General features: G+C 43.7%; 2 protein-coding genes across 3 annotated transcripts in view; one reads left to right on the top strand and one right to left on the bottom strand.

Annotated features, from left to right (window-relative positions):
- ccdc30 (coiled-coil domain containing 30) overlaps positions 1 to 4,890 on the bottom strand; it is a 203,826-nt gene extending 198,936 nt beyond the window's left edge. Inside the window, exon 1 of the mRNA XM_085966952.1 lies at positions 4,407 to 4,890. Within this exon, the coding sequence (XP_085823078.1) occupies positions 4,407 to 4,424 (18 nt within the window). The 5' untranslated portion in view covers positions 4,425 to 4,890. The remainder of the gene's footprint in view (positions 1 to 4,406) is intronic.
- A 49-nt stretch (positions 4,891 to 4,939) lies between these two features.
- On the top strand, positions 4,940 to 26,278 carry utp3 (UTP3 small subunit processome component). Of its 2 annotated transcripts, none has more exons than XM_085966953.1 (16): positions 4,940 to 5,086; positions 5,912 to 6,002; positions 11,265 to 11,321; positions 12,316 to 12,372; positions 13,548 to 13,659; positions 14,345 to 14,419; positions 15,762 to 15,883; positions 17,715 to 17,867; positions 19,075 to 19,146; positions 19,247 to 19,287; positions 20,240 to 20,336; positions 20,863 to 21,042; positions 21,585 to 21,706; positions 23,778 to 23,829; positions 24,534 to 24,641; positions 26,082 to 26,278. In XM_085966953.1, the coding sequence occupies exons 1-16, from the start codon at positions 4,974 to 4,976 to the stop codon at positions 26,169 to 26,171; spliced, it is 1,542 nt and encodes a 513-aa protein (XP_085823079.1). In that variant the 5' UTR covers positions 4,940 to 4,973; the 3' UTR covers positions 26,172 to 26,278. The 2 variants fall into 2 exon arrangements, with proteins under 2 accessions (XP_085823079.1, XP_085823080.1); XM_085966954.1 differs by lacking the exon at positions 4,940 to 5,086 and adding an exon at positions 5,253 to 5,357.
- Positions 26,279 to 26,295: the final 17 nt, after the last annotated feature.

The following is a 26,295-nucleotide window of genomic DNA, read 5'->3' as shown; positions in this document are numbered from 1 at the left end:
TGACACTTATTGTTTCATACACAGAAAGCTGGCACTTGGGCAATGTGCTAGAGGCTGCCAGCAGGTGGAGTCCAACATGAGTCAGCGCCTTCAAAAAGGAGGGGACAAAGGGGAGTAAACTGGAGGGAAAATGAGGTCTGTGGTACAATTACACTCTCTGCACCTTTGGTTCTGACGAAAGATAATCGACCTGAAATGTTAACTCTGTTTCTCGCTCCACAGATGCTGCCTGACCTGCTGAATATTTCCAGCAATTTCTGTTTTTATTTCAGATTTCCAGCATCCGCAGTATTTTGCTTTTGAATGAGATTTTCAGAGGTCTGTAAACTCAGATTAGTGAAGATAAGAAGGAAAAAACACCAAAGCAGGAAATGCTACAATAAACAACAGGTCAATTAGCATCTGAAAGAGAGAACCAGGGTGTACATTGCCCAACACTGCAACAGTGACTACACTTTGAAAGTAATTCATAGTGTGTAAAGTGGTTTGGGACATCCTGAGGTCGTAAAGGTGCTATATAAATCTAAGTTATTTATTTTGTTTGATAACGCTCCTGTGAAGCACCTTCAGACGTTTTACTATGTTAAAGGCGCTATATAAATGCAAGTTATTGCTGGTGTTGTAGTCCAAAGATGTGCGGGTTAGGATGATTGGCTATGATAAATTGACCCTTAGTGTTAGGGGGATTAAATACGTGGGGTTACGGGGATAGGGTGGGATATGTGTTGGTGTAGGGGTTACGGGGATCGGGTGGGATATGTGTTGGTGCAAGCTCGATGGGCCGAAATGGCCTCTATCTGCATTGTGGGGTTTCTGTGATTTCTGTGATTCTGTGATTACCCCAACCCAGGAACATCGGAACAGGAGTAGGCCATTCAGACCCTCGAGCCTGTTCCACCATTCAATGGAATCATGGTTGATCAGTATCCTAACTCCATCTATCCACCTTGGCTCCATATTCCTTCATACCCTTGGCTAGCAAAAAATTATCAATTGCAGATGTAAAATTATTAATGGACGTAGCATTTGGGGAAAGATTCCACACTTTTACCACCCTTTGCATGAAGAAATGCTCCTGAACGTCTCTCCTGAATGGCCTGGCTCCGATTTTACGGTTATATCCCCTTGTCCTGGACTCAACCACCAGCGGAAAACTTTTCTCTCTATCTACCGTATCAATTCCTTTCAAGATCCTAAAAAACCTCAATTAATCTTCTATATTCCAGGGGATACAAGCCGAGTTTATGTAATCGCTCCTCATAATCTAACCCTTGGAATCCTTGTAACATTCTGGTGAATCTGCGCTGCACTCCTTCAAAGGCCAATATATCCTTTAAGGTGCGGTGCCCAGAACTATACAGTACTCCAGATGTGGTCTAACAGGGCTTTGTGTAGCTGTAGCAAAACTTCCTCCCCTTTATATTCTAGCCCTCTAGTTATAAAGGCTAACACTCCGTTAGCCTTTTGGATTATTTTTTGTACCCGACGACGACATTTTAATGATGTTTACACGGACCCCTAAATCTCTTTGGACCTTCACTCTTCCTAGCTTTTCACCAAAAAATACTTGGATCTATCCTTTTTCGGTCCAAAATGGATGGCCTCACAGGTCCTGGTGTTGAAATCCATCTGCCACAGTTTTGCCCACATTTAATCAATCAATGTCTCTTTGTAATTTTATGCTCCTGGCTACACTACTTACTATCCCATCAATCTTTGTATCATCGGAAAACTTGGCACCTCTGACAGTATAAATACAGTGAATAGTTGAGGCCCCAGCACAGATTGTTGTGGGACACCACTAGCCAATGAGTAAAATAAAAAAAGAAAGACTTGGATTTATATAGTGCCTTAGGACGTCCCAAAGCACTTTACTGCTTTTGAAGTATAGTCACTGTTGTAATGTAGGAAACGCGGCAGCCAATTTTATGCACATCAAGCTCCCACAAACAGCACTGTGATAATGAGCAGATAACCTTTTTTCCTTTGTGATGTTGATTGAGGGATAAATATTGGCCAGCACACCAGGGAGATCTCCCTTGCGCTTCTTTGAAATAGTGCCATGGGATCTTTTACATCCACCTGAGAGAGCATATGTTGATTTAACATCTATCTGAAGGATGGCACCTCTGACAGTGCAGCACTTCCTCAGTACTGCACTGAAGTGCCAGCCTAGATTATGTGCTCAAATCTATCACTGAGCCAAAGCTGACTGCAGTGGCATTAAGTGGAAGTCTGGGAAGTAGACTCCCTGCCTTGTATGTCCCAAATCAGGGGCTTCATTTTACCATCTCATCTGAAAGATGGCACCTCCGACAGTGCAGCACTCGCTCAGTACTGCACTGAAGTGTCAGCCTAGATTTTTGTGCTCAAGTCTCTGAAGTGGGACTTGAACTGACACTTGAGTACATGAGTACATACCCATTATCTGTACTCTCTATCTTCTACTGCCTAACCAATCTCCTAACAGGTCAATCATTTTCCTTCAATTTCATGAGCTTTAATTTTAGCGAACAGTCTCTTATGTGGGAACTTATCGAATGCCTTCTGGAAGTCCGTATAAACTTATATATAGACATCCCCCTGTCTACTACTTTAGTTACTTCCTCAAAAAAGTCAATTAGGAGTTCACATTAACACTGTTCTGCTGGACTGAGACCGATAATTCTAGACACAGATTTGTGATCACCAATCTGGTTTTGTTCAAATGAAGGGTCCCACCCAAAATACTAGTATCTAAAAGAGAAACACAAGTTAATTCTGTAAGTCTTACAAAGCTGTTTTACCTGTTAGGTGTGTACAGATACAAATGATGGCAGTCCATACCCACATTGCTTAGGGTAGATGAAAAGTTCTAAAGAACAGCTTCACTACACTAAGGAATAATGGTAATAAAGACTACTATTTAGACTTTCACACCCTCCAATGTGATCACTGGGCATATCTAGCATATTGGTACTATCCTTTTTTGGGAAAATAGCATATCAGTACCAATACACTAGATATGCCTAGTGACAGCATTGGACACATCTAGCACATGGACAGATTTTAACCCAATACACTTGAATGTTATACAATAATCTTGGGTGATGTTTTTAATTCATCATCTCAATTTGATCCCACCACTACTAGCACCAGTGATAATTGCAACTACCAATATTTATACAGCTTAAAATGCTCGCTCCAGACATAACAGGGGTTTGAAAACTCAAAATATATTTTACTGCTTTTCAGAATTTAAGTGGGTACGATACAAAAATTTTACTCATCCACTACTGTATTTTACTAAAATCCGTGACAACTATGCATTCCAGTACTTAGCACAGGTGAGATTGTTGGAAAGGTTTATGCAGCACTGTATGTGACAAGACGCATCGCAGTTTAACTGTGACAGCAGACCTAGGAGGGTGAGATTTGTGATGCAATAGCACGCAGAAAGTCATGCAACGAATGAGTTACCACGGTTGAATGTTTTTTTCGTCCACTGGGCACTGAGCCATGTTAACCCATCCCAGCTACGATAATACATCTGTTGCTATGAAATTTAGAGATTGAAGGGAATGAAAACAAACCGTAAATTTTAGCGCCCATCTGACAGGTTAGTACAGAACATTATGTCCTAGAATAAAAACAGAAAATGCTGGAAATACTCAGTAGGTCAGGCAGCATCTGTAGAGAGAGAGAAACAGAGTTAACATTTCAGGTCAATGACCCTTCATCAGAACTGGAAAAAGTTGGAGGTGTAACAGGTTTTTAAGCAAGTGCAGGGGCAGGGAAAGGGGGGGAGGGGAGGAAAGAACAAAAGGGAAGGTCTGTGATAGGATGGAAGGCAGGAGAGATTAAGAGACAAAAGGGATGATGGTGCAAGGCAACAGGAGATGGCAATGGGACGAGTTAAGAGACAAAAGATAACTCTAGATGAAGTGTAAATGGCAATGGCAGGATGATCAACAGCTACCATAGGAGGGAGAAAAAAATGATGGGGCAGAGGTTATGATCAGAAATTGTTGAACTCGATGTTGAGTCCAGAAGGCTGTAAAGTGCCTAATCGAAAGATTGCTTTTGTATTATGTCCTAGGTTTGACTTTCTGATCTATAAACTGATCCCAACGGTAGCAGTAGCTACAAGTCGCCTCGATGCCTCTGGGTTAGGAAGGGGAAAAATAACCAGAATTCCCATTCATGATTGCTCTCCGGTAACTCGTGTTGGAAAGAGCATGTATAGATATTGGATCAGGGCAGGATTGGACTTAGTTGGTCTTTATGGTTAAATAGCCTGCCGACACTCAATGTCTAGATCCACTGGCCACTTGTGTGGGGTACTGAGGAATCCCCTTTGCGACCTAGTGGGACTCAGCACCTCCAGGAGAGTGGTGCGGGGGGCGAAATTACATTTTAATCTTTACCTCACCACTGCTCTCCATCTCCCACCCTGCAAACTCAGCAGGCTCCTTTGACTCCTCCTCCTCCTTCTCTCAGACCGTGATCCGACCTCATCGTGCACGGTCCTTCTGTCGCCGTCGCCAGAGTGGACGATGCCCCCAGTCCCCCTTGCCCGCTCTCTGTGGGCCGCCGGGCCAAAGTTTCTCGCAAAGGTCCCTGTAGCCCTGCAGCTGAAGAGTGAGGAGCAAGAACTGCAACTAGGACTGCATGTGTGTGAGCAGCTCAACAACAACAGTTTCCGAGCTAAATATTGAAGGGAGGTCCCCTGCTGGATGCAGTGCTGAAAAGTGCTCTGCAATCGCTGCCACTAATACATCTGGACTTATTATCTAATCTGCAGATTGTACACACAGCCTGAGGCGCCCCCAGTTACCAGGCAGCCAGCACAGCCCACTCACATCCCCCGAGGGGGAACCGCGTACCGACCGCATCCCTTTCAAATGGGACAAACGCACAATACCCTCGAGTTAACATTAAATTACATGATCATTTATTATACAAAGTGAATTTCGCTTTGAATATTAAACGAGATGCCGTGCGGCCTCAGGAATAGACTGTGGACGAGCTTGCTCCCCCCCTCTGCCCGTTACAATGGAATAGTCCCTCGCATACCGGAAGTTGTCCGGCTGGAGAAATGGTCCGGGTAAGTGAATATAAACAACAAAGAAAATATTGAAGGTGGTGTAAATCCGGAAATAATAGCAGGAAAAAAAAAAGAGATGGAAACGCTCAGCAGGTCCGGGGAAAAAACAGCAGTCGACGTTTCAAGTCGTTGGCCCTTTCTCAAGACTAGTAAGCGAGTCCGGCACTCGCGCAGGGGGGAACTGTTACACTGCACCAGTGGTGTTGTCGGGGTGTTCAGGGAGGGAGCAGCGGGGCCTGCTGTTGCTGTTGGAGAACATGTGCTCGCGGCGGTAAGAAATAGGCCGGGAATAGAGGGAAGAGGGAGATGCCGGGACCTGGGGTAGGGACAAAGTTCCAGTGAGCGAGGCTGGTGTAGAGAAGCGAGGTTGAGCTCCGGCTTTTCCGCTGGTCTGGTGCTCCGTTTATTTACTTCGAGTCCGTTTATTATGAGCTGTTGCACTCGGAGCTGCGACTTCATCCAGTTGTAAATGGACGGGGCAATGATTCTCACCTTCAATGAAAGTCTCCCCTGCCCACCGTTAGTAAAGGTCAGAGTTTCAGGTAGTCAGCCTAGTTTCCAATGGGTAGGGCTCACAGCACTAAGAAGACTACAGGGGGCTTTATACTGTAACAAACTGCTATACCTGGCTCGTGAATACTTATTCTATGCGAATGAGCACACAATTCCGCAGATGAATATAAATCTAAGAAGCTGTAAATCTGACTAGCTTCTGTACTAGTGTCATTATGCATAGGAAGAACACAATGTTATCCATCACTCTATTCCTAAATCTACCAATGTTGGAGTTGTTTATGGCCTTTTGAATTATTGTCCACTTTACAGGAGGTCCAGTAGATTAAATCCTAAACTGCAGCAGGTGGAGGATGACGGTGATGACCCTCAGGCCTGCAGCAAATTACCAAATCCAGATATCGTGAGTATTAAAGGGATGAGTACATTTCTTAAAAGACTTGGGGTGACCTCATATATTTTAGTATTTTGAATAGATGACCTTGTGACTTCAAATCCTATAGATCTATACAGAAGTAACGGAGAGGGTTGATGAGGGTAGTGCAGTTGATGTTGTGTATATGGACTTTCAAAAAGCGTTTGACAAAGTACCACATGATAGACGTCTTAGCAAAATGAAAGCCCATGGGATTAAAGGGACAGTGGCAGTGTGGATACAAAATTGGCTAAAAAAAAAGACTTGCATTTCTATAGCATCTTTCACGACCACCAGACGTCTCAAAGCGCTTTACAGTCAATGAAGTACTTTTGAAGTGTAGTCGCTGTTGTAATGTGAGAAATAAGGGTCAGAAAGCAGAGAGTAGTGGTGAGCGCTATTCCCTTTAAGCTGTGTGGCTGCGCAGCACTCCAGGGGTCCCGCACAGCCGGTGAGCCGGCTTTTGAATTGAGAAAACCGCGCATGCGCGCACTTTTGAATGGGCTGCACAGCCCCTTAAAGGGGCCGTGCATCTCCCCCCCCCCCCCCCCCCCCCCCCAAAAAATGACATTGAACATTGGAGGTGAACGGTTGTTTTTCATACTGGAGGGAAGTATATCCATGCTATCACTAAGACTATAGCAAAATACTGTGGATGCTGGAAATCTGAAATAACAACAGAAAATGCTGGAAACACTCAGCAGGCCAGGCAGCATCTGTGGAGAGAGAAACAGAGTTAACGTTTCAGGTCTGGGACCCTTCATCACTAAGACTGCTTGTTTCCACCTCAGTAATATTGCCCGACTTAGCCCCTGCCTCAGCACATCTGCTGCTGATACCCTCATCCATGCTTTTGTTACCTCTACACTTGACTATTCCAACGCACGCCTGGCCGGCCTCCCACTTTCTACCCTCCGTAAACTTAAGGTCATCCAAAACTCTGCTTCCCATGTCCTAATGCGCACCAAGTCCTGTCACCCATCACCCCATGGCTCATGACCAACATTGGCTCCCGGTTAAGCAACACTTCGATTTTAAAATTTTCAACCTTGTTTTCAAATCCCTCCGTGGCCTCGCCCCTCCCTATCTGGCAAATGTAACCCTACTATTTAAGAAAGGAGGGAGAGAGAAAACGGGGAACTACAGACCAGTTAGCCTGACATCAGTAGTAGAGAAAATGCCACAATCTATTATTAAGGACGTAGTAACAGGGCACTTAGAAAATAATAATAGGATTGGGCAGAGTCAACGTGGATTTATGAAAGGGAAATCATATTTGACAAATCTGTTCGTTTTTTGAGGTTGTAACTAGCAGAATAGATAAGGGGGAACCAGTGGATGTGGTGTATTTGGATTTTCAGAAGGCATTCAATAAGGTGCCACGCAAGAGGTTATTAAACAAAATTAGGGCTCATGAGATTGGGGGTAATATACAGGAAACTTTGGTTTATCCGGAGGTTAACTGTCCGGAATGCTCGAGCCACCAGCAAAAATCAGGAGCCGTTTTGTTAGTTTTTTTTTCTTTTCGTTGCTTTTTTTTCCACCAGTCAGGCTCTGCAAGGTCTCGCTGAAGCTGTTGCTAAGCTACAGAGACGCTTGCAAGGTACGGCCGACTGTTTAGAAGCTAGCAACAGGGTTTGTTGCCAGATACGGAGCTCAAAATCTCCGTATGTTTCAACATTAGCGCTGGTTTGTCCGGCAGTTTTGATGGGACGGCAACAGCTCGGTCCCGTCGGTGCCGGATAGCACAAAGTTTCCTGTACTAGCATGGATTGAGGATTGGTAAACAGACAGAAAACAGATAGTAAGAATAAACAAGTCATTTTCGGGTTGGCAGGCTGTAACTAGTGAGGTACTGCAAGGATCAGTACTTGGGCCTCAGCTATTCACAATCTACATCAATGATTTGGATGAGGGGACCAAATGTAATTTATCCAAGTTTGCTGATGATACATTCCCACCCAGCTTTGTAAGTTGAGGCGGATGCAAGGAGACTTCAAGGGAATATAGACAGGCTGTGAGTGAGCAAGAACATGGCAAATGGAATATAATGTGGAGAAGTGTGAAGTTATCCAGTTTGGTAGGGAAAATAGAAAAGCAGAGTATTTTTTAAATGATAAGAGATTGGGAAATGTTGGTGTTCAGAGGGACCTGGGTGTCCTTGTACACAAATCACTGAAAGTTAACATGCAGGTACAGCAAGCAATTAGGAAAGCAAATGGTATGTTGGCCTTTATTACAAGAGGATTTGAGCATAAGAGTAAAGACATTTTACTGCAATTATATAGGGTCCTGGTGAGACCACACCTGGAGTATTGTGTACAGTTTTGGTCTCCTTACCTAAGGAAGGATATACTTGCCATAGAGGGAGTGCAACGAAGGTTCACCAGACTGATTACTGGGATGGGGGGATTGTCCTATGAGGAGAGATTGAGTAGACTAGGCCTATATTCTCTGGAGTTTAGAAGAATGCGAGGTGATATCACAGAAACCTCACAGTACAGATAGAGGCCATTTCGGCCCATCGAGCCTGCACCGACACATATCCCACCCGATCCCTGTAACCCCTACACCAACACATATCCCACCCTATCCCCGTAACCCCACGTATTTAATCCCCCTAACACTAAGGGTCAATTTTTATCATAGCCAATCAACCTAACCTCGCACATCTTTGGACTGTGGGAGGAAACCGGAGCACCCGGAGAAAACCCACGCAAACACGGGGAGAATGTGCAAACTCCACACACAGTCACCCGAGGCCGGATTCGAACCCGGGTCCCTGGCGCTGTGAGGCAACAGTGCTAACCACTATGCCACCGTGCTTGAAACATACAAAATTCTTACAGGGCTTGACAGGATAGATGCAGGGAGGGTGTTTCCCCTGGCTGGGGAGCCTAGAACCAGGGGTCACAGTCTCAGAATAAGGGGTCGGCCATTTAGGACTGAGTTGAGGAGAAAGTTCTTCACTCGGAGGGTGGTGAATCTTTGGAATTCTCTCCCCCAGAGGGCTGTGGAGGCTCAGTTGTTGATATATTCAAGACAGAGATCGATAGATTTTTGGATATTAAGGGAATCAAAGGATATGGGGATAGTGCAGGAAAGTGGAGTTGAGGTAGAAGATCAGCCATGATCTTATTGAATGGCGGAGCAGGCTCGAGGGGCCAAATGGCCTACTCCTGCTCCTATTTCTTATGTTCTTATCTCTGTAATCTCCTCCAGCCCTACAATCCTCAGTGATATCCAATTCTCCCTCTTGAGCATCCCCGATTTTAATCGCTCCACCATTGGCGGCCATGCCTTCAGCTGCCAAGGCCCTAAGCTCTGGAATTCCCTTCTTAAACCCCTCTGCCTCCCTTTCCTCCTTTAAGATGCTCCTTAAAACCTACTGTCCTAATATCTCCTTATGTGACTTGGTGTCAAATTTTGTTTGATGATGCTCCTGTGAAGCACCTTGGGATGTTTCACTTCGTTAAATGTGTTATATAAATACAAGATGTTGTTGTATACTGTGGTGTTCCCCAAGGGTTGGTTTTGGGACCACTGCTCTTTTTGATGTATTTTAATGACTTGACTTGTACTTGGGTATACAGGGCATAATTTCAATGTTTGGAGATGACTCAAAACTCTCAAATGTTGTAAACAATGAGGAGAATAGTAACAGACTTCAGGAGGACATAGACTGGTGAAATGGGCAGACACGTGGCAGATGAAATTTAACGTGGAGAAGTGTGAAGTGAAACATTTTGGTAGAACGAGGATAGGCACTATAAACTAAATGTACAATTAGAGGCCAGAATTAGACACCCAACAAACTCCCTGCTCTTTAACTTGTTGCTGAACTTGCAGATGGTGTTGACGTTCAGATTGTAATTGGTCACACCCACCCTCCATAAATTGCAACTTGTCCAAAACACAGCCGCCCGTATCCTGTCACACACTAAGTTCAGCTCACTCCTCACACCCGCCCTCACTGACATACAATCGCTCCCCCCCCCAGCACATTCAATTTAAAATCCTAGTCCTCTTCGTCAAACGTTTGCAGAGCTTCACTGCATCTTATCGCTGCAAACTCCTCCAGCCATACATCTCCTCCTGCAACTTTCAGTCCTCCAGCTCTGACCTCCTGTACACCCCCCTCCCTTCGACACCACCAATGGCAAAGCTTTCAGTCACCTCAGCCCTACTCTCTGGAAGTCTGTCACTAAACCCTTTGACCTTTCTGCTCCTCGGTCCTCCTTTCAACACCTTGTCAAAGTCACCTCTCCGAAGCGCTCTCCCATGGCTTGATTCTTTTTTGCCCATTTGTAAAGTGCCTTGGGATGTTTTATACATTGGAAGTCCTGTATGACTGCAAGTTGTTAATCTTACCTTTTTTGGTGCAAATTTTATTCGAGATGTGTTCATAGCGGGGAAATACAGGAAACTGTTCTCAGATATTCGGGATTATCCCTTCCTGATGTTTTTGTATTTAATAGCATTAGTTTATAGCCACACTGCTGTATTCTGCTCCATGCTGTACTCTGTGTTTTGAGAGTAATCCAAGAGTGACGGAACTCCTGCCCTGAGGATGATTTTAAAATTGCTTGAGGTTGAGTTAACAGTAAAACGCATGACAACTGTAGATGTGTCTCTGTGTTCATAGGTTGTTATTTCTATATGAAGATTCAGGTAAAGAATGAAAGTAGCTTCTGGGAACAAAACTGAAACTTTCCTTTAATATCCCTCAGATGAAAATTTAAATTACGTTTACTGTAATAATAGGGTTGACAGCAGTGTATCTGTGGGGAGATGGCGAGCAAACGCTCCCTCAGGACAGCAAGGGAAATCAGATGGGGGGAGGGGGGGTCACACTTGCAGCCCTTCTGGCAACTGTGATAGAGGCCTGGGAGCAGGTTGCTAGTCCCACACTTTCAGTCGGTGATGTTTGGCTGAGAAACTAAGGAAATTGGGATGGCAAAAGCTTTTTTAAAGACCTGGAACAGTTTAAATAATTAAAGTTCCCCAAGTGTGTGTGATTGCATGGTTTATATTGCTGCAATGGCGTTCCAAATTATATCAACCGTCTTTGAACTTTCCATGGCCAATTTTCTCCCAATACCGTGTTTCAAGCCAATTGGTTGCCATGTTGGGGGAAAGTGGGGATTGGGTGAGAATATGTGCAATTGTGACAATGAAGTGGAATGTGGGGGAGGAGCAGTTCGGTTTGGCGTGTAAACACTCATTTCTTTTCTTCCCCTTTTTTTGTAGAACTCCTCAGAATATTTTAATGATGATGTGGATGAATTTCATGAGAAGAAGCTCAAGGTGAGTTTGAAACATTACACATGACCGTAACCCTTTGCAGCCAAGAAAATGGAGTATTGCTAACACAGATGCAATTGTGTTAGTCAATCTCCCATGGTATTGTTTGTGGGGAGTCGAGACAAGTATAATCTTCAGATGAAGCAGGGTTAGAGGGTGTGGGGGGGGACAATAATTGAAGTTCTTATTATTAAATAGCAAAACTTATGGGGAGCAGAGTTGGTTGGGGCATAGGGATTTCTCTACAGGCTGATGAGCTGGGAGCTGCAAAGCCAAGATACTACAGTACCACTACAGGAGAGAGGGTGTAGTTAAAGTATGACCAGTTTACTTTAACAGTTACCATTATAAATGTGGACATAATAATTTATAATGGGACAGTTGACTAAAACAGCAGGAAGTACGGCTTCGAAGACAGTGCACTCAGACATCAGTTTTTTATATATAGATAGATAGATGCACATAGTATGTTACAAAAGCAAAATACTGTGGATGCTGGAACTCTGAAATAAAAACAGAACATGCTGGAAATACTCAGCCGGCCAGGCAGCATCCGTGGAGAGAGAAACAAGAGTTAACATTTCAGGTCGATGACCGTTTGTCAGAACTCGCGTTAACTCTGTTTCTCGCTCCAGAGATGTTGCCTGACCTGTTGAGTGTTTCCAGCATTTTCTGTTTTAATTGCACATAGTATAGTCCTGCTACAGTATAGCACATAGTCCTGTGATTAGATATGTGCATTGTTACAGATTTTTCAAAGTGAAACAGTGAGTTGTTACCACCTTGGGAATACTCTGCATTGTGGTGGGTCGGGGGGGGGGGGGTGGGTGTGAAGGTGAGGCATTTTTATAGAAGGTAATTTTAAAGGAACATGGAATTTTCCCATTTGCCAGTTTTTCAACAAAAGAATATTAGTGCTTTGATGCTCTCGGGTGCAGACATTTTAAACCCAGATCATCCTTATTGTCGGTGCTGACGGTGACATTTTGTGTTCCAGAAACTGCTGGCTGATGGAGTGGTGCTAGAAGCTGCGAGTGAAGACTCGGCGGGTGAGGTGGGTGTGACCAACTCTCCTGGACTGACACTGAACCTTGTGGGGGCTGCAGGATCTCTCAAAACATCTTACTGATTTGTCACTGAATCCCCTGTTGGAAAAAGAGAGAAAAACTTCCAACAAGGTCTTGCAATGCCTCCTCTTTGAGGATTCCACTGGAAGGAAAGAAAGACACATTTATATGCAGTAGTGCTTTTCACGACCTCAGGACGTCCCAAAGCACTTTACAGCCGATGAAGTCTTTTTGAAGTGTAGTCACTGTTGTAATGTAGGAAACAGCACAGCAAGGTCCCACAAACAGCAGTGATAATGACCAGATGATCTGTTTTAGTGATGTTAGTTGAAGGATAAATATTGGCCAGGACACTGGGAGAACGCTTTGAACTAGTGTATGGACTCTTTTATGTCCACACGAGAGGGCAGATGGGGCATTGGTTAACGCCTCATCTGAAAGACGGCACTTCTGACAGTGTAGCACTCTCAGTACTACACTGAAGTGTCAGACTAGATTTTGTGCTCAAGTCTCTGGAGTGGGACTTGAACCCACAACTTTCTGACTCTGAGGTGAGAGTGCGACCCACTGAGCCACAGCTGATACGGCAGATGCCGTGTCCATACAGGGCAAGTCTGGTGAGCTGATTTTTGACAATGATCAACTTCTAGTTACTTCTGCGAAATCCTAGACTCCATTGGAAAGTAGAGTTGGGTTTCCCGTTCTGTGAATTTCTGGTGTGCAGAATAACCGGTGGTGGAACCTCTTGGATCACCTGGGGTATTACTACTGCTGCTTGTCAGCCCCTCCTAAATCCTGCAAGAATGATTCGGTCTCCTGAGGCAATGGTCAGGCCCTTTTATAATTTTCACTTCCTCCCATCTGTTTCATAATCTTAATGTCACTACTTCTTGATTTACCTCGCCTTCTCTCCCCACACTTTTCAGCTTTGGTATCTTGTACTGTAGAACTCTTCACTGGGTGTGAATTAAAAGGAAACTGTCCATGGGTTCTTGTGTTTGTTGCTGTTTCCAGTGTATCATGCCTTCATCTTCATTTCCCTTGGGTTATTATATTAAGATAGAAATTAATGTGACAATTAACCAATTAGCATCTTTCCCCCCCCCCCCCCCCCCCCCAAAATTTTTGCTATTTGATCTACTTATTGTGTCCTTTTAAACAGGACGAGGTGATGCCCCTGGAGGTTCCTGACTCTGATGAAGATGAGGATGACGAAGAAGAAGATGAGGAAGAGGTTGACATGGATAGTGACCTCGAGGGCAAATCGGAGGCTGGTCAGTGTGGTGCTGCAATGCATCAGATTTTATTTAATGCATCCAGTTTCAGCAAAACGCATCAATCACTTTCCACCTCCCCATTCTGGAATTCCATTGGGCAGGATCACCTCCAATGGGGGAAAACCCTGTGTGATTGCAGGGAGGGGCTTGATGAATTACCAGGGCCATAGTGCCAAAATATTAAGTGCTGGGGTGTTCACAGTCTTGTACTTCCCATTGGCTTTTGTGAATATCTGTAGGCAAGTGCTGTAGCGACCTCTGGTGGCAGAAACTACATTCTGCCATACAAGAAGTAAATAGAACCGAGTAATCCATCTAACTTTAAACAGATACCATTTACATGTCTGGTCACTCTTTTAAGGAACGGATTCCTGGCTGAGGAGTGGGTTTGCCATTCCCATTTCTGCTTGTTGAACAAGTGATACCAGCTGTTGCATCCATCACAAATTACTTTTTATTAAATTCTACAAGATTTTCTTACCGTGTAAATTCAGCTATTTTTAAAAAACTGATCTTGCCTAAGCTTTCTTGTGCTATGCTTATGAATCATCTGACCTGGAAGCCTGCATCTCTGCCTAAAACTGTACCTGGTGAAGTACCAGAAACTGTTCTGCTGCAAGTACTGAATTATTTCCTTTTACAGTAAAACTCATTTTTGCTTCACTTGGTTTTTACGTTGCAGGCCTCCCCAACTCGTTGGCTTGGGGCCAGAGGAAGAAGGCATATTACAGCACAGACTATGTCGACGAGCTTCCACGTAAGTGCAGTAATTTCCCCTCTTGACCCATCTTCAACAGGGAGGGAAAGATTTTGCGCCGCATATTGCGTGTAACAGAATCGTAAACCAGTTCTATATAGACAAATTTCTGATTTTTGTCCCACATACTGCACAGAGTATCTCTCCACACCCTTAGAATTAAAAATATGAAATATATAGCAGATCAATTATCACCGTAAAGGAAAACTGGTTCATGTTTCGGATGGAGACCATTGATCAGAACTGACAACACTGAAGTCACTGGCTAAGCCATTCATTGTGAGCTGAGCTATGCCGAGCTGTACTCATTCAGTTGTTCCCAGGCTGGTTTCCGTTTTTTCTTGGAACGTGACCCGAATTGGTTTGTATGAGCACCGGTGAGAATGGAGTCAGTCTGTGTATTGATGCTGTGTGTCATTGAAAATTACAACAAATGGGGACGCATGCCCCCTTGCATGTTCGGTAACATAATGGAGTTTGCCGTTTTCTCGCTGCTGCTTGTTCTCCAGTACGAGAGGTTGAACCTCCCCATGTTTTAGTGCCAAGTTCTCTACCTCTCAATCAGGCCATTGTCCTCCTCGTACTTCCATAGCTGTTAAATGACTGTTCAGTAAGGAATCCTGTACCTCCATGTTCCCATGTTGGAGCTGTTGTGGTTTAAGACAGATACCTGGACACTGGGATCATGGTGAGACACTAGGGTTTGTATTCTGGAAAGATGGGATCAAATGGGATGAAGGGCATTCTTCATCTTCAACTATCTTGTGATTGGTGCTGTGCATCTCAGTTGAACTGCAATGAGAATCCACCATGGTACACTGTAGGCTTCAGCTGCAAGAGTGTCCACTGTCACTTCTCTCAGCCCTGGAGATGCAACACATTAGGCCTGATTTGCAGATTCTCTCAACAACCAGCCTTTTGGAACCAATAGATGTTGATCCTGGGTGCAAGTCTGGATCAGTGAATTATTTTTTCTCTTTTAAGTCCCTCTTGTCTCTGGGTGACACGCCAGCAATGTATGACTTGTTTGCAGTTCTCTGCCAGCGGTGCTGGGAGGTGTGCGAATGCATCAAGCAACTGATTCTGAATTCCCTTTTGTCATAGGCTTGATTCCAACTGTGCCACTATGTGGTGTGTTGACCGCACTTTGCTTCAAGTTTTGAAAATATTTTTAACTGTAATATCTTCCCTTTGACATGAGAATCCTCTACTGGAAAGTTATAATCTCGCACTTTCTGTTTTGTACCTCACCATCCTGGTGAGCATTTACTGGTGTAAGCAGGGAGGTGCAGGAATTTATCATGGGGAGATCCTCAGTATCTGGTTGTTTACACACACACAGGTGGTAAGGGTCAGGAGGAGGCACTGGCAGAAGCTGAGGAGGAGGAACAAGAGGCTATGAATATTCAGAAACGGTTGGCAGAGAATCTGACAGAAGATGACTTTGGATTCGACCTTATTCAGGTAACCAGCAGTAGATATTGAGGTGTGAAAGTGGTTTTGGCACCGGATACAGTGTCTAGTTAACCCATATTAAAGGAGAATTATCGGTGTGGATGCAGATTCCCCTCTTTCTCCACCCCTCCATCAACCCCCATCAAATAGTTTCCCATCAACTTATCTTTGACTGACTTAATTGAAGTAATGTTTGACCACTGAGTAGTTTCTTTACTAAGTTTTTTTTAAGTACTGGTCTCGACTTTCTGCTTCCTCTCCTCCCCACCACTGGGTTTAGGGCGCATCTCCAGTGGGGCTCGATTTACGTCTGCTTTTGCAATGCTTGCTTGATGCCAGCCGTATTTCTGGCATTCGATGTCTTGGCAATGTGTCCACCCACATGGGCCGGTGCGGTTTGTTCTGGTGGAACCTACTCGTAGAAAGTAGCGGGAGGCAGGAACGAGGCAGAATGCTTCCCTGAATTAATTTCTGCATCTGCCTGTCCGATCTGGCCAAAAAAAAATCAACCGGGGAAGGGAGCGCAGGCCACTGTGTCCTGTAATGTGAGATCCAGCCACATGTCATCCTGACATTTTCAGAATGCTTTGTAATCCTCATTCTGTGTTTAAACACAATGTATGTTGTGTAACATTGTCATCAGGGTCTAAGTGTAAGACTTGCTATTTAGTGATCTAATGAACCAACATTTGCTCCGGTGTCCCTTTTCAATCATTAGAAAAGGTACCAGAGCCGTCTGGCGTGATCTTCCCCCCCCCCCCCCCCAATCTCCTTATAGAAATTGCTTGGTGTCTGTTTTGTGCACCTTCTGCCCTATCCTGGCTGCAATGTTGAGGTCCCCATCACTCTCTGCTATTCAAAGGGTCATTGAGCTGCAACAACCCCCCCGGTCTCCTTTTATACCACCAATAACATGTAACACAGGTCTTTCCCCCTGCCCCCCGACCCTATCTGATCCTCCCATTAATATGAATTGTGCTTTTGAACTCTGTCTGATGGTAAGGGATGAATCACACTGCATGGAAATAGGTCACAGGCAGCATGTAGCGATACAGGGAGATTGCCTCGTATGTTTTAAATCCACACTGTACCTGAAGCACAACCTTTGTGTAGCAGTTAGGTCAGTTCAGTACTGTCTCTCACACCCTGTCTATGGCATCTGAGTGCTGTTGCTAAATTTGAAGAGTTGGGAGTTCTGGTCCCTGTAAAATAAGTTGTGCTATTTTCATCTTAAAACGTTCTTTTATGTGTCTATACTTGAATTTTGAACTGTAAAACTCATACTTCTGAGGACTGGATTGCAATTACACAAATTTGCTTCATGGAAAACATTAAATAACTATCTAAAGGGATCTCCATTCCCCCATTTTCTCAGCTGCACTTATCTGCAAATCCCAGAGATGGGAGAAGCTCTGCACGAGTGCAATGTCCCTCTGTCTAAAGGAGACTTCATCTCCACTGTTAGTGCTGAATTTAAGGCACAAGTCCCAAAAAGGAAAGGCCTATCATTCCTTATATCTGATTTTTTGCTCCTCTCCCATCAGCTGATCTTAATGGGCTGGGAGACTACAACTGGGCTCAGTGCACCTTTGTATAGGATGGAGGGTGGGGGGGGGAAATCGGCCATGATTCCTTCTGATTACTGTCCATGCTGCAAGGTTTGTGTGGATATCCGGTGAGAGAACATCCTGCCAACATGCGCACAGATGTAGAATGAGCAGTGGGGTGAGGTATCTTGAGGGCTGCCAGCACTCGTGAGACTGTATCTCAAAGGAGGCAGGGTTTTCTAGAAAGACAAAGGGGGCAGATTTGATTATTTCATGGAGTGTTCTTGTCATAGGCATTTTCCCAGGAGCGGGAAGCAGAGAAAGGGACAGAAAAGGATCTGAAAATCAAAAAAGATTTGAAGAAAATGTCCCAGAAAGAGAAGATGAAACTGCTGAAGAAAGAGTCACCAGAGCTTCTGGAACTCATCGAGGACTTTAAAGCAAAGGTCAGCAAAACTACTAAAGCTGCTCTTGTTTATTCATCTGTTTCACTGCATTTTCTAGATGATGTTAGATGGCATATAGAAAAGATAAAGACAAATAAATCTGAAATACAATAAAATAGTTAAAAACAGTGCCAGGAGTTGTGCAGCCAGAAGTGATTTCACTGGGTGCTCCTCATTTGTGACGTAAAGAGTAAACAACAGTAAGTTGATCATTGATGGGAATGGGACTGCGCTTTCTGGTAAGGATTTCCCGAGTACCCTGGAGTGGTATGATGCACATTCAGGCCTTGCTGCATTCCAAGTCGCATCTGATCGGTGAACAGAGGCTGGGTAACTTTCCCAGACAGGAGGGGGTTGCTTGGCTGATGCTACCACTAGATGAGAAGAGGTCACCCAACCCCTCGAGTATTAATGGTGTAGGAAGTTGGGAAGAGGCGTGAAAATAGCTGAAATGCAATCTTGACTTTAATACACAGGATTTAAGAACATACGAATTGGGAGCAGGAGTAGACCATACGACCCCTCGAACCTGCTCCGCCATTCAATAAGATCATGGCTGATCTTCGACCTCAACTCCACTTTCCCGCCCAGTCTCCATATCCCTTGATTCTCCTAGCGTCCTCTTTCCACCATTGGCGTCAGTTAGTTTGTTATTGGGGATTAGTAGTGTTAACACTACTCCAGCTGGACTCTTAATGTTCTTTTTGTCTGAGATCAGTACTTCTGGCTGCCTTGCTTTTACTGCAACCGCTGCAGGTTATAAGGGAAAATTGGCAGCAGCTCAGTTTTCAGGGGAGCACAGATTTGGGGTCACTGCTCAATCTGTACATTTTTACAAAAAATTACTTTCAAGAATAGCTGAATTTAAAAAAAGTTGAATCCAAAATGCATCCTGAATAAGATGCAAGTTTGGATGTTGACTGTCTCTTTCTTTTGGTCAGTTGCCACAATCTTTGGTGTGCAGCCTCGGAGATGTGAAATTATGCTGTGGTAGTACAGCCTCCCAGATTTCTTTCCCCCTTTGCACAAAGGTGTCTGACTTTTGTAACTGTAGAAATCTTCCCCTTTATAAGTGGCTTAGGAAGGCAGAAAGCATGGGCATTCCTGTCTGAGATACCTGCGTGCTACTTGTTAAGACTGGATTGATATGAAGACCGTCGGTGATCTCTGAGAAACAGTACGTTAGTTTCTGATTTGTCTCTTGCAGCTTGCAGAGTTGAGGGATGAGCTGCAGCCACTGATGGAGATGGTGCAGAGTGGGAGGATTCCTGCAGGGAAGGTATGATGGGAACCAAAGAACCATATGTGGCAGGGTGGGGACAGAGGGTGTACAGGCTGTCTGGATCGTCTTGTAATAATTGTTCTCCCTTTATTCACAGGGTGCCAACTATGTGCAGACAAAGTACCATCTGTACCTGAAGTAAGTATCTTTGGTAGTACTTTGGCGAGTCTGTGCCCTTTCCAGAGGATGCTGGGGTGGGAGATCAAGCAGATGTTTTAAATGCGGGGTGTCCAATATGTTGGCCACTAGCCGCCACATGTGGCTAATTGGGAATCCAGATGTGGCTAATTGCATTTTTGATTAATAAATAAAAAATAAGTAATGGACACCTTCATTGGACATCTGATCTCAATACCTGTATTCACAGTGTATGCATGTGTCCTTTAACCTTTGTGCATTTGACGGTAACGTGAAAAGCAGTGTGCAAGTGTTTTTTAATTGTGTGTGCTTTACTTCCTTGGTTACTGCTTATTGGTTATCTGCTAAAATGGTGTGTGACACAGGTGAAAATGTTGGACTTCAGCAACATTGTATGGAGTGGGGAGCTGTCACTGTGGAATAGCCACTGATGAGGGAAAATGAGGATTTCTTGTATTGGGCCTGAGAACTATATACACAGGAAACTCTCGATTTACCAGCACCCAAACAACCGGAAATCTCGGTTAACCGGCAAAATTCAGGAGTAGGTTCAGTTAAGTTTTTCTTCATATTAGTGGCTGTTTCTTGATTCTTGGCTGTGTAATCGGGGGTTCCTGCAGGGACGCTTGGTCTGTGGTTGGGCTTCTTGCAGCTGTTGCTAAGCAACAGGGAAGCTTGGATTTGTTGCTGTGTACGAGCTCTCGTACCTTTTAACTATAACTCTCTGTAACCCGGACTTTTTGATAAACCGGCACCACGCCGGTCCCGTCTGTGCCGGATAAAAAAGAGTTTCCTGTACTACATAGGGGTAGGAAGTACTGTACATGGCAAATAATTTGCACTCCCAACAGTGATGTCTTGCAGAGCTGCAATTTTCCACACTGCTTTTTCTGTTTAAACTTTCAAATGCCATTTATGACTTATTTGTTAATGAGATGTCTCTGATTTGTAGCTACTGCACAAACATCAGTTTTTACCTGGTACTGAAGGCAAAGCGGATCCCAGTGCACAACCACCCAGTGATCGAGAGACTGCTCACTTACAGAAATGTGAGTATTGTACAGTTTAACTGCTCCAGGGTCTTTAGTGTTTTAAAGATATTTGTTGCCTCCTTTTTACTGTTTTTCTTGCACTTCTCACTAGCCATGGCTAAGACCACGGGGACAGCCTGTGCTCATCTTTTCTGTCTATCATTCAGAACCTAGGTATTAGGCAGTGAATAAGACTAGCTCAGGAATGCTTCCCTCTGACGAAAGGTCTTCGACCTGAAACGTTAACTCTGTTTCTCTCTCCACGGATGTTGCCTGGCCTGCTGAGTTTTTCCAGCGTTTTCTGTTGTTCTTTATGCTTCCCTCTGATTGTTTTATTCTCTCCTACCCCAACCACCATCAAACTCAATGAAGTACCTCATTCACTGGGCAGTAAAACCCCTGATTAGGTTACTGAAGAATCCATACTATACCAAAGTAGTTAGGGGTGGGAGGTTCCCAGCTAAACAATGCCTGGGTTTCAAAACTAAATTGTGCAGATTTCTCCTTTTCCAGGAAGTGACAACTGTGTGTTTTCTTCTTGCAGCTGATCAATGACTTGGTTGGCGTGGATGAGAGGCTGTCATCTGAAATCCGGCAGCTTTTGAGCCAGGCTAGTCAAGAGCGTGGATCAGTTACGGAAAAAGATCAACCCGTCTCCGTGGTGAAGAAAGCGCCGACTCGACTGGTCAAACAACCAAAAGCTGAACAAAGAGCAGAAGGAAAGGTGAGGATGGAGGAGGCTTTCGGAGATTAGCAGAGACAGAATCCAGATTTGGGGGGTGAACCGTTGCCACCAGTTGTACAAAGTATGAACACATCTCTTGAGGGTGACATGGAGCCGTGTCTAGGATTGTGATCACTGTATTTTCATACAAGCTTAATATTGAAACTGAGACTCAAGTTTTAAAGTGAGTTCTGACAGACTGAATCTGTCCCGTGCAGTCCTACTGATTAAAGTATGTTGGATTTAGTAATTAGAAACTTTAATTAAAGTTTTCCCAGCTTGTGTTAATTTCACTCAAGGAGTAAGTTACCTAAAAGTGTACAATGCACACACCAGCCATGATAGTATCAGACAGTGAGGCAGAAAACAGTCATAAAAACTGCATTGTATCAGAGATAGAGACTAGTTACAAGAATAACATGAAATTGGAAGCAGTTCCCCTTTAAATGGATTTTCTCAATGTTTAGTTGAGTGAAATGTTAACATGTTGCTTTGAATAGGTATGTTTGGCTCACTGACTACGTTTTTCTGTTTTGATGCAGGTCACTGATCGGGAAATCTCTGCGGACTTGGCGACTGATGAGGATGTAGAAGCAGCATTCCAATATTATAAGGAAATGGAGGAGAAGCTGACCCAGAAGAGAAAGAGAATGCAACAGGATGGGTACTGCTTGTTTATACATAGAGTATGCATTCATAATCATGTGTTTTAAAACATGTCCTGGATTAAGGTGTCCTCTAATCAGGAGAGTGGCTGTCAGGGTATGCACTGCACACCACACAAGAGTGAGCTTCCTCAGTTATTTAGTGGGGAAAGGCATCATGCATATAGTATTAAGTCATATGCACCCAAAAAAACATGAGCTGACTCGAAGATATGGTGGAGGCAGAAATGCGCATGGGCTTTCAAACGGATGTTGACAAGGTACCACACAAGACATTATTGGAGAAGAGTAAGGCATATGGAATTGTGGGGAGGGTAGCAACTTAAATAAAAAAACTGATTTAGAAGATAGGAAACTGAGAGAAGGAACTAAGGGCAGTTTCTTAGGTAGCGGTGCCTCATGGCGTTCTGTTCTGGGACTGCTTCTGTTCATTGTGTAATTAGTGATTTGGATATAGGGCTTGGAGGGAGTGGTATCCAAATGTGCAGACAATACTAAATAATTCTGAGGACCAAATGAAGCTGCAAAGGGATCTTGAGAAGGTGAGGGAATGGTCAAAAAAGTGAGATGGAATTCAATGTCAATAAATGTGAAGTGGTACATCTTGGTTTTTAAAAAATACTATGAATGGGGGAAAGCTGGGTGATGTGGATGAGCAGAGTGATTTGAGGGTTCGGGTTCACAAGACATTAAAAGCAGCACCTCGATTGGATAAGGCCATGGAGAAAGCTTGTGCGGGTTAGTTTGATTGGCTATGATAAATTGACCCTTAGTGTTAGGGGGATTAAATACGTGGGGTTACGGGATCGGGTGGGATATGTGTCGGTGCAGGCTCGATGGGCCGAAATGGCCTCTATCTGCACTGTGGGGTTTCTGTGATTCACACAGAATTCTGTGAAAGCGAATGGAATATTGGGTTTTATGGCAAGAGGTATCAAATATTCAATTTGTGATGTAATGGTAAATTTACATGAAGCTTTAGTAAATCACAATTTGATTACTGATTGCAATTTTGGGCTGTGCACTATAGGAAGGATGTTGAGGTAATAGAGAAGGTACAGCACAGATTTGCTGAATTCTGCCTGGTATGAGGAAATATAAATATGAAAAGACTTGGAAAAATTGGGGCTGTTTTTGTAAGAACTGAGGAGGTCAAGTGGTGATTTGATAAGAGGTGTTTAAAATTATAAAGGGGTGGGATAGAGTAGATAGAAACAGACTGGTTCCAATGATTGAAGGATCTAGAACCAGCGGACATCAGTGTAAGATTAAATGTAAGAGATTTAGGACCGAGAACAGGGGAAACATTTTGTACACATGGGGTTGTGAGATTGTGGAATACACAATTGGAGTTAGTGATTTGAAGCAGACCATGTCATCATTTAGGAATAGGTTAGATAGGTGGTTGGAAAAAAAAGGCGAATAAAGAGAGATGAGAACCGGGTAGGCACATGGCATTAGTACTACTGGTAGTGTGGAGGATAAAAACCAAAATGGACTGGTTGAGCCAAACGGCCTGTTTCTGTTATAATTCTTACATAATTTTCTGGTTTGATTCTCGGGTGAGGCTACAATAGGGACACAACAACTGAATTTAGTGTCCCTGGGGCAGCGAGGAGGCAAAAAAATCAGCCACACTGCATCAGAGAAAGGCTTGGGTAACCAGAAGGAAAAAGCCATAAATTGGGAGTGAATTTGTCATAACCGGGTTTAGTTTTCCTTTTAAATGGAAGTTTCTGGCTCGTCCATGTTCCTGCTCCTTGCCACTTTGCAGTGAACCCTGCTGGGGTATTTTTGAACATGGGATGTGGGGCTGGATTTGGCTCATCTGTGGTCTCTTTCCACATCCCTCTGAGCAAATAATCTGCTGAGATTCACTGCCTGGACTCGGACATGAAGAATGGCCACTTGGGAAAGCTACTGAGAACTCCAGAAGCAGCACCATTTTGTGGTGGTAGTTAATTCATTTGAGAAATGATGCAGTCATGCCAGTTCCTTCCAATCCTGACTTGACCCCCCCCCTGCCAAATATTCATTACTGTATCTGAAATGTTGGGTTTTGTATTACAGTGCTGTGAAGGAAGTGTTTGGTCCCGGTGGAAAGAGAAAGATCACTTATCAGGTTTCTATCTCGTTTCTAACATCGTGTCATAGTTTGCTATTTGTCTGCTTTAGGGCTGTTTTTGACCTTTTTTACTGGACCCATCTGAAGCTGTGATACTTTATAGAGCTTAAATCTAAAAACTACATTTCCTGACTCCTTGAGTTTATATTGATGAGGATTGATTGTTCAAATTTAAAAAAAATGTAAAATACTAAATCTCCACTTATCAAAAGGGCAGTTGATACCCAGCTCTGTTTTTGCTGCTGTTATAACGTTCTACTGGGGGAAGTGAGCAAATGATACTTCAGGGGTTAATCTGTATTTTCTATGTTCCTTGTGGGATTGAAGCCCCTTGTTTTCCAACTGCCTGGTTGGATGGGAGCATCCCATGTGGAGAATCCCAGGTCATCATGAACAAGCAATCTAATCGAGACTTTGTTACAGAAAATTGTAAATGTGGTGGTCACTTTAACGTTTTGTGTCTATTCTGTGCTGTTGTGCAGAAGATAAACTCTGAAACACATCTTAATCTTTAGTTCAGCAACATGCCCACTGAACTGGGGCTGGAGATCATCCTGACGCATGTTGTGCCTCAGTTGTGTAATCTACTGTTTGAGAGCCTTTTCAGTTTACGGAATATTTGATTACAAAGATCTGTTATTGTAACACTGTCTGTCAAAATCTTCACTGGGTGCTCACTAATCTCTGCACGGCCCTTGCAGATCGCCAAGAATAAAGGTCTCACACCCAGGAGGAAGAAGATTGATCGTAATCCTCGAGTCAAGCACCGAGAGAAATTCAGACGAGCTAAAATCCGACGGAAGGGCCAGGTAAGTGAAAGACCCCTTTTGGTGATTGAGTTGTTGAGAATGATTTTATTTTAAATTAAAGGTCATTAACATCTTTTAAACTATAAGTCTGGCTGTGGGAGTCTCTGTTGCCAGTTACCAGCAGGAAAGGAGATGCCACACATTCTTGAGTGAATAAAATTAGAAATGGCTCCCCTGACATTGGCCATTGTAGAAATTACCCTGTGAATAACCACCTGTTTCCAGAATGGTACCGCAAAGGGTAGTGCTCAATAGTGTTGTGTTGAATCGAAGTACTGTGTACAATTCTTGTTCTGTGCTACAGTGGAGATATTAGTTTTGGAGCTGATCCAGCCAAGGAGCAACTAAATTGATCACTGGGATTGAGCCCCTAAATTAAGAGGCTCCAGAAATTAGAAATAATTATACTTGAGAAGGCTCGAGGCAGATCTTGCTGAAGGCGTACAGAAAAACTAAAAGCTTAGTTATAGTCAGAAGCTGTGGTGGGGGGGAGGAAAGGGGTAATGAGATCACTTGGCAAAGTGCACGAAACAGAAGCCCCTATCTCGATGGAACACAATGGGCCAGAATTTGCTGTAGCAGGGCATCTAATGGCATCTGCTGTTAGTTGGACTTGCCCCTGCACCCTTCAGCTCCAAACCATTTTGCCCAAAGTTGTAGAAAGTGCGAGCTGATAACTGCACAGCGAGGGAAACCGAGCATCTGGGAGCTGATTGAACAGGGTATCTCCTTAACCAATGAGATTTATGGATTGGGAAATAAACACCGGAAGGATGAATTAAAACAGTGAATTCAATGCCAAATCAGGTAGAGAGAAATAAAGAGAGGGAAAGAAAGATTGGATTGAGAAAGAGAGACAAGGAAAAGAAAAAAATTTAAACATTTTTTAAAATCTCCCCGAAATTCAAAGCATGAAGGAATGAGACTGCACACTTGTAATAGTTAATTTTCGGTGCCAGAGAGGTTGATTAGCAACCATTAACATTTACGTCATTAAAAGGGTACTTGCGCGTATGACGAGACTTAACTTTGTGGTGAGATTAATGGGCAAATACAGCAAGTTCCAAAAAAAACTAGGATGCTAAGGGTGAGCTGCCATTTTCACAAAGCAACGTTTGCATAGTCGCATTTCACCACGCATCTGCTCCTCATCTGAAATTGCAGTAACATTTACCCATAAATAACGGTGAGCACAATAAGCCTTGCTATTATTTTAACAAATTATAAGCGTGGTTATTTATACTGAATCCACATTTCTTGGAATTGACGCCTAACTATGTCCTAGTGTATTATACCTCAATGGGCTATTCTTTTCAGATTTCCCCCCAAAGTTTAATGGTGCATATACCTATAGTATGATTCTTTGGTGTTGATGTCTCTCCCTTGATCCCAATGCCACAGTTTGTTTGCATCAGTTAATGAGAGGTTTTAATTTTACAGGTACGTGAGGTCCGTAGGGAGGAACACCGATATGGCGGTGAGCTGTCTGGTATCCGTGCCGGAGTTAAGAAGAGCATCAAGCTTCGATGATCTTGCTGCCTGCTATCAAACATCTGCAACTTGGAAATCAGGGGAGCACCCATTCTGCCTCTTTGTAATGTATTTATATAAGAGTTTAATAAAGAATTTGTACATTTTTTACTGTTTATAACCG

This window comes from Somniosus microcephalus, chromosome 25 (assembly GCF_052327205.1).
Source record: "Somniosus microcephalus isolate GS21.2 chromosome 25, FLI_Smic_1.0, whole genome shotgun sequence".
Lineage (NCBI taxonomy): Eukaryota > Metazoa > Chordata > Chondrichthyes > Squaliformes > Somniosidae > Somniosus > Somniosus microcephalus.
Note: the sequence above shows the minus strand (reverse complement) of the source record. Positions and strands in the feature narration are given on the sequence as shown.